Source organism: Polistes canadensis, unplaced genomic scaffold (genome assembly GCF_001313835.1).
Source record: "Polistes canadensis isolate GaletaPanama2010 unplaced genomic scaffold, ASM131383v1 scaffold_199, whole genome shotgun sequence".
Lineage (NCBI taxonomy): Eukaryota > Metazoa > Arthropoda > Insecta > Hymenoptera > Vespidae > Polistes > Polistes canadensis.
In genome coordinates, this window is record NW_014569746.1 from 46,165 (window position 1) to 54,802 (window position 8,638).

The following is an 8,638-nucleotide window of genomic DNA, read 5'->3' on the forward strand; positions in this document are numbered from 1 at the left end:
AAGCAAAATCCAAAAAACCTAAAATTTCGACCTTTGACCTTGAATAACTTTTAACGCACACATAGAATCGATGGGGACTTTTCAGACTTTATTTGTAATGGTAAGCTACAGCTCTCCACCAAAATTTAGCTTTCCGGCAATTTTTGTAACTTCAAATGTCTAAATTGACCGGACTATATATACTAACTTATTTATTTATTAACTTTTTATTATTATGACTTTTCTCTAGTGTCAAGGTTTAGCTATTGAGGGACGTGTTCTTCCTCAAAATCTTACTCAAGAAATGACACCAGGTGAATTAAAATTTGCTTTAGCGGTAGAGACAGTTTTAAACACCATACCGCAACCAGAATATCGTCAACTTGTTGTTGAAGCTTTAATGGTATTAACATTGGTAACTGAACATAATGCAGTAGCTTCTTTAGGAGGTCTTATTGCTGTTGAACATTTAGTACATAAGGCTAATGCTATCTTTTTGGAAGATCAGGTATGGAATACTGTGGCCATTAATTTGAATATTTATGTGAATATATAATAATAATAATAAAAATATATCATATTATATTATGCATAGAATTCTAATCAATATATTATCTTTAGATGAAAGTCGATGGTGATGCTACTCTCTGTTGTGCCAAACCGAAAGAACAGCGTGAAACAACTGCATTGGGAAATCTTCTTTGTGGAGGAGCAGCTTACGTGTGCCAACACTTTTATGATAGTGCTCCTAGTGGTAGTTTTGGAACAATGACATACATTACAAGAGCTGTAGCATCATTATTAGATTGCTTGCCAAAAGATGGTGATGTAGAATGTTCAATATCATAGTTTTATTATTGCTTGCGTCAAAAGAAGTTTAGTAAATTTTGTTTCAAATTTAAGATTTTTCTTAGACAATTTCTTTCATATTTAGGGTACAATATACATATATATGTGAATCTTGAATTTTATTTTGTTTTATCTTTCTCTATAGGAAAGTTTTAAATAACTACAGATTTTAATAATTTCGTAATAATGAAAGTTCTTAAAAATCGATTTTAACATCATATAAAGAACACTTTATATCACCACGAATAATTTAAAAATCTAATACCAATAAATTTGTATTGTGTAAAAATAAGAAAACATATGTTGGGTATTACGTTTACTTGAAATACTTTTCTTTTATTTTTACTATTTACAAAATATCCATTATCAAATTAAAAATATTATCTATTTGGTTTCTGATGTCTTTTAAAATGGATTCCATTTGGATAACCACGAAGCGTCCCTATAAAAATTATGTTTAGTTAAAAGTTTAAATGTTTAGAAAGATTATTTATACAATACATACTTTTTATCTGGTAAACTGACATCAACACCCTGTGCTTCTTCAATATTGTTTTCTTTAAGTTGAGCTATTAATTCAGATCTGTATTTAATTTTTAATGGTTCGACTATAGTTTGTTCTTTTTGCATATTAATGTATTTTTTACACGCGTCCTTAAACGTTAAGCCATACCATTCAATTTCTGCTCGCGTATACTAAAAAGTGAAAGTTAATACAAATAAAAATATTTTCAAAGTTAAAGCAGTTAACAAATATAATAACTTACTGAAGATAAATATTGCGAATATTTGTTATATACTTCTTCTCGCTTGGCTTCATCATTTGGATATAATGTTTTATCTGCTAATGCAATAAGTATTTCTCGCTTTAGTTTCACAGCGAGTTCTGATTTCAAGTCGCACGCTGGAGTCTAGGAAATGAATTTTAATTTTATTTGCTAATATTTTCCTAATACTTTCTTATATCCTAATACATACCTTCAATAAATAATGATCAAATCCATAATTTTCATGAATTAAATTAATAGTTCTCAATGTAATGATAGTTCTTATATATGTATCCAAAACTTCGCTATAGAGTATTGATCTCCTTAATACAGGAAACCAAAAATGAGGATTTCTGCGATTATATTTTCCACGTTTCATGAAACCTTGGACTATAGCTTCTCCACCTAATATACACTGGTGAAATTCATTTGGATATTTCAGAGGAATCGGTATATTTTGTACCGGATAACTACAATGAAACAAATGATAAATATTCTTTTAAAAGTTTGATATATATAAGTTATATATATATATATAAGTTAACTTTTTCTTAAAACATACACTTCTCCTGTTTTTTCATTTCTAGTATATTTTCCCTCCTCTTTTATGTAATGAACCGCAGTGGGTTGTTGAATTTTCCATTCTTTCCAAAATTTTTTATATTCTTCTGGTAGAGCTGCTCCTATTCCTTTAGTCCATCGATTTGGTTTTGGAAAATAATATAATGACTAAAATCGATAAGAACTTATTATATAATTTAAATTAAAACATTATTCTCATTTATATATTTTATCTAATTAGGACATATAAATTATAATTTTTCTTGCAATTATTACCTTACCTGTAATTTAGTGGCAGACATATTTTTGTAGGTTATAGAATTTTGAATTTAAAAATTTTTACTCTATAATTATATAATATTATATGGATTTTAATTCCGTGCTACGAAAAATTATTTCACGAAAATTGATAATACAAAAAATATTGAATTACACTGACACCATTCGATAGCAAAAATCCTTCTTGCACTATACTAAAAGAATTTTGATTGGATTGAACGGTAGATGGCGTTCGAGTTGTATGCAACTGGTGCTGCTTCTACCGGTAGCTAGAAGAATGAAATATACGTAATCTTTGTAATTTAAATTTATCGGATAAGTTTCTATATAGAAGAACACATAAATGTTTATATACAAATATAGACATATATTTAATAATAATTACGGAATAAAGTTTACGTTAACGCGTTTTTAAATAATTAATTAGGCGAGTAGATAACTCGACGAATATTTACGAGAAAATACGAACCGGTAAGTATATTTTATAAAAATTTATCGATAATTTGTTTATATACTGTATTATCAGTTAATTATATACATAAAAAAACATATAATTGATTGCCACATTATAATAATTTATTTAAACATTTATACACCTATAATGTTCCACAGTCTTGCAAGTAGTTACTAATGATATACGTATACATATGCACATAATATATATATATATATACTACGTATATATGTATATATAATTTTGTCAATACATATAATTTGTATTTATATATTATAATATAATCATATAATATTACATACATATAATATATATAGTCATGAATGCTATAATATGATAACATATATATTACAATATACATTACAAATACTAAATTATAAATTATATATATGCATATATATTTCTCTTCTCATCCGTTCATTTATTTATATTTTTATATATTCGTTCATTATATTTATATAAGTTAATTTATTTTCATTAATGATCTAGATAAAGCATTTTAAAATCTTAGAGTTAATTCAATAATATAAGTTATGCGTTTACAATTCTTTTACGTTTTTTAAGAACGTTTAAATAATTTATTTATTTCTTTATTTATTATTTTTAATCGTGACGTACATATATGTACGATTATATTCTTATGATCTGAAATATTTTTCTCTAAAGTTAGAATTCAATCTCTTACATCCTGAATTTAATCATATGTAATCATTATATTCGATATTACGATCGGATTACGATTGAATTTATGAAATAAGTTTTACAAAGTTCTAAAACAAGAACAAAACATGAAATTCAAAATATGAAGTACTTCGTCAAATTTTAAATAAAGTCTTAATGAAAGAGAGTTCGATAAATGATTATAATATAATATAATATATCATGACGTAATATATCAGATATATAAATATATATATATATATGTAAATAAGCACACATTTATACAAGCACGCATACACTCATACTCATGTATGTACGTATTTTTTATAAGCGCGCAAATATTAAAAATCTCGTTACGTATTTTTTAGGTAATTATCGAATTCAACTAATGACATTTTTCTGTTTTTGTTTATATCTTTAACAAAGCTTTATGTAAACAGAAGACAAAATCAGATTTAATTTTAATTTCCAATTATTCTTTTTCTTTTTTCACATTAACAGAACTTTATTGTCTTTCTTCTACTACCGATTTTATATTAAAATTTTTTAATAAGGGAAGAGCGAGAGGGGGACTATCTCATATGATCGTAAGTAGATAAACAGATTTCAAATTTTTGCGCCCAGCGCAGGATTTCAAAATGGACGCCGTCTCGATCGGTATGTCAGAATATATGTAGTCGAAACAGCATTTACCGATGATCGTTCTCTATTTTGTTGATTACACGTCGATATACTAAGGTAACTACTACTACTATTATTGATAAAATGGTTGGTGATAATGATAATTCCAAAATTCAATTGAAATTTCTTGAATGATAATTAATTTAATGGTAGCAATAGTGACAATAAAAGTAACAATAAAATAATATATTAATAATGATGATAAGGATAAGAGTGGTCGCTTATCAATTTTTCTATACTCGATCAGCAAAAAAAAATGATCTATTTTTTAAAAGTTTTTCTTTTTTTAATGACCCCTCGCAAAAAAAAAAAGAAAAAAAGAGAGAGAGAGAGAGAGTAGAATAAAGAGAAGATATATCGCAAAAATTTCTAATTGCAATAATAATACTAATCCTAATGCTAATTATAATAATAGTAATAGTAATAATAGTAATAGAGTAATAATAATTTAATAATAATTATTATAGTAATGATAATAATAATAATAATGGCAATAATAATAATAATAAAAATAATGATGATGATGATGATGATGATGATGATGACGATGATAACGATGATAATGATGATGATGATGATGATGATGGTGAAGATGACGAAGACGATAATGTTTAAAATAATAATTTACATAGAATTTATGTCATATATAGTAGTAAGTAGAGGAACTATATCATCGTAATTTTCATTCGAACTAGGTAATAAGTTTCTTCTCTTTTATTTTATTTTAATTTTTTTTTTGTTTAACTATATATTATTATTTCTTTTGGATATTTGAAGCAGTCGTACGCACTAATTTTGTTTTTATACCTTTGAATATATATATATATATATATATTTTTTTTTTCCTCTTTTTTTCCTTTTCAAATATACGCTGTCCACGTTAAAAAACGTACATCAGCAACGTATTTTAATTCGAACGAGAGTGCGGTAATAATATCGTCGTATAATACAAGTACATTTGAAAGAAGAGCGCTTTGAAAGAATATTAGACATACATGCATAACATCCATTCGGAACATTTCGTTATAGAAGAATTATGACGCTCATCCTCCCACGAGTATACTACATTGATACAAGATAAGGAGTTAATGAATGATTTTTGAGTTAAAAAGTAGGAGAAAGAGAGAGAGAGAGAGAGAGAGAGAGAGAAAAGGATTTTTATTGGGTTGCCCGCGTGCGCGCGGATAGTTCGTGCCGATTAAAAAAAAAAACAAATTTAATAAGCAACATTTCTATATTTTAATATAATATATATATTAATATATAAAATTATATATCGAATATATATTTATAATTGACGAGCAACCCAATATATATATATATATATATTTAAGTTATCCAAAATAATTAGAGGATCACTTATTGCAGTTTTAATTCGCTTTTAACGCGACACACAATCTATGGAATTATAAATGCTTACAATAAAGCGACGAAAAATGAATTTACAGTTATCCTAGTCATATATTTTGTTCTCCCTTTCCCCTTCCCAAGTGATTCCTAAGTAATACAACCAGTAATTAACAGTAATGATCCTATAATCGTTTAAAGTAGTATATTTATTCATCGATTTTTATCATATTTCATTATTTCCTTCTAAAGCTCTTTGCGAATTCAATTAAATAACATTTGACTCGGCGTGGCGAGTTCTCGAATCGTTTTATCTCGAGTATAGAAGGGTATATATCCACGTTGTAAGGTTTCTTCTTTTTCCTGGAACAGTTTTGAGACTGTCAGGAACGTTAATCGTTTGACCACGACAACGAGAAAATGCCGGCGACGAGAACTCGAAGAAGTTTACATTCCAGAAATTTGTGTTCTCGTGGGATAATCAAGGAAAAAGCAAGAGGGAGTTCGCGGAGTCTGAGAACAGTAGAAAGAGAGAGAGAGAGAGTGAGAGAGAGAGAGTGAGAGAGATAGAGAGAGGGAGAGAGAGAGAGAGAGAGAGAGAGAAAGAAAGAAAGAAAGAAAGAAAGAAAGAAAGAAAGAGAAAGAGAGAGACGAGTATTATTATTGTGACCGATAAATTCCTCTCGTGAAACTTTTACCTCGGATCTCGACCGTTCGTAAAGTGTGTGCGTTGTTCTTTCTCTTTCTTTATTAGTCTTTATGTTCTCTCTCTCTCTTTCTCTTTCTCTCTTTTTCTCTTTCTAATATACTACGTTCGAAGAGATCGACGAACCATAATTCAATCGGCCGCGAAATATGCGTTCCTATTTGCAGATCGTCGTTTTTTCAAATGTTACGTTTACGAGCTACGAATAATAGGATAATTTTCGTGATATTTTGTTGTTGGAGAAACGGTAAATCGATTCGATCGTTTCTCCCTCCCTCTTTCTCCCTCTTTCTTTTTTTCATATTTATCATTCTCGTGAATATCATCGTTATACACACAAAAAGAAAAAAAAACAGGTAGAAAGTGGCCCTCAGGTGACGTTGCTATGTGTCAGAAGACGAGTTCTCGTCGTAACCGAAGCCCCAGAGCATCCTGGGCGTCGCTTAAATTCTCAAACATCGAAAAATCTCATCGTTATTAATAAATTAAGTACGACGGCGATACTACTGTCATCACACACAAGAGAAGGAAGTGGAAGAAAGGAAGGAGAATGTGGAGGTGTTGTACTTACTTTGGACGATCGAAGTTGAGAAAAAAAGAAATAAAGTAAGAAATAATGAAAGTTCCATTTGCTCGCGTCAATTCCGTGCTCCGCGTACAGTTAATTATGACGTATTTACAAGTATATAAGTACAATTTATAACGGCAATGAGTTTAACAAGAAGCATCTAATATAGCTGCCGATAATTATATATTAATGAGATTTAAGTGAAAAAAGTTGAAAAAAAAAGAAAGTAATTTTATTTTTTGATTTATTTTATAATACAATTATATTTGTATTATAAAATAAATCAAAAACAAAAAAAGTATGAATTATTTTGCAATTTTCATGACTTATAATCTAATTGTTATTACGATCAGGACATGGATACGCAAGATAATATATTTTATTGAATTCAAAAATAACGATGATTTACTTTGATTTAAAAGGATAATAAATAAACGTGCGTGAATCGTTGAATCCTTTTTATTGTTAGAACAAATTTTCTTTTTTTTTTTGTTTTTTTTTTCTTTTCGACCGTCCAATTAGTAAGTCGAGCGTCCATCCTTGTATAATAAATTGAAAGAATAAATATTGACTCGCGCTAAAATTACTCGTCTATCTAATGTTAATAGTAAACATGCAGCTAATCATCCTCGATAACAATGTTTGGACGACGAGGACGATGTGGGAGGAAGAATAGGGTGCTAAAATTTAACGCTTTCTTCGCTATCGATCATCTTCACATCGTGAAATTCGTGAAGAAATTCACGTTCACGCGATATTTCGAAACGACAACGACGAAGATAAGCGAATTTTAAGAACGAACAGGTATAGTATGTATGCGTATGTCAGCGTTAAATTGTATAATTCGTAATCAATTAAATCGTGAAAACACCAGGTTTTACCTAAAATAAAACTTCAACGCGTTTTTTCGCGCGGGAAAGTATATATAAATAAAATGTTGTGTCATAACTTTCAATTACTTGTTTTACGTGAAATAATTCGGATAAAATATTAATTCACGAAAGACGAGTAGTCGAAGTATCTCTCAAATTGAAATTTAATCCTTCTTTAAAGTCTCTTTTTCTTTTTACAATAATGCTCCTAATTATTCATTCTTATATCTTCCTGTAGTTTGAAAACAAATATTCTGTTAATCTTGCTGTTTTATCGAATTTCAATTTTATACCTTACCTATTCGCTTCTTTTTAAATTCATATATTACCTGGTTGAAGTATATCATTCCACTTTTTTTCATATTCAAACAGATCAATGTAATTATTTTAGGGTTTAGGTAGTCGTTTCACGAATTAATGGATTTCACAAAATAACGCCAACATATATATATTACGTCGAGAAGAGTCATCGGTGAGACACGCGTGCGATACCTTTTATCGTCACTTTTATTTATCATCCTTCGTATTTTTCTCGAGCAAGTTTGTCGCAATTGAAGAATTCTTTCTTGTGGTGATGGTGGTGCATCGTCGCCTCATGACTCGACTTTCTTCAGATTTTATTTTCGGTGGGTGATTTTCACTTCTTCTTCTTCTTCTTCTTCTTCTTCTTCTTCACGTTTACTTTTGCTTCATTTTTCTTCTTCGTGTGTCCACGTTATTTGGGGATTTAAAAGAAGAGTCTTTTTAAATTTTCTTTCGAAAATCAAACGAGATCCTGTTTTTCTTTCTCACCGTATGAATATAACGAACTTCTCTTCAAGAGGCATCCAAACTTACATACATACATACATACATACATACATGCATACATACATCCATGCATGCATGCATACATACATACATACATACATACAT

At 28.7% G+C, this 8,638-nt stretch overlaps 2 protein-coding genes across 4 annotated transcripts in view; one reads left to right on the forward strand and one right to left on the reverse strand.

Moving 5' to 3' along the window:
* Window positions 1-1,120, forward strand: part of LOC106789736 (probable phosphorylase b kinase regulatory subunit alpha) — an 8,995-nt gene extending 7,875 nt beyond the window's left edge. For all 3 annotated transcript variants that reach the window (XM_014754201.1, XM_014754200.1, XM_014754203.1), the window contains exons 14-15: window positions 230-487; window positions 601-1,120. In XM_014754201.1, coding sequence (XP_014609687.1) covers window positions 230-487; window positions 601-828 — 486 coding nt within the window. In that variant the 3' untranslated portion in view covers window positions 829-1,120. The remainder of the gene's footprint in view (window positions 1-229; window positions 488-600) is intronic.
* A 13-nt stretch (window positions 1,121-1,133) lies between these two features.
* LOC106789737 (39S ribosomal protein L28, mitochondrial) lies at window positions 1,134-2,656 on the reverse strand. Its single transcript, XM_014754204.1, has 6 exons — window positions 2,438-2,656; window positions 2,158-2,324; window positions 1,807-2,065; window positions 1,596-1,739; window positions 1,334-1,524; window positions 1,134-1,270 (listed from the first exon to the last, which is right to left on the reverse strand). Exons 1-6 carry the CDS (start codon window positions 2,456-2,458, stop codon window positions 1,234-1,236), a joined length of 819 nt encoding a protein of 272 aa, XP_014609690.1. The 5' UTR covers window positions 2,459-2,656; the 3' UTR covers window positions 1,134-1,233.
* Between the last annotated feature and the right edge of the window lie 5,982 nt (window positions 2,657-8,638).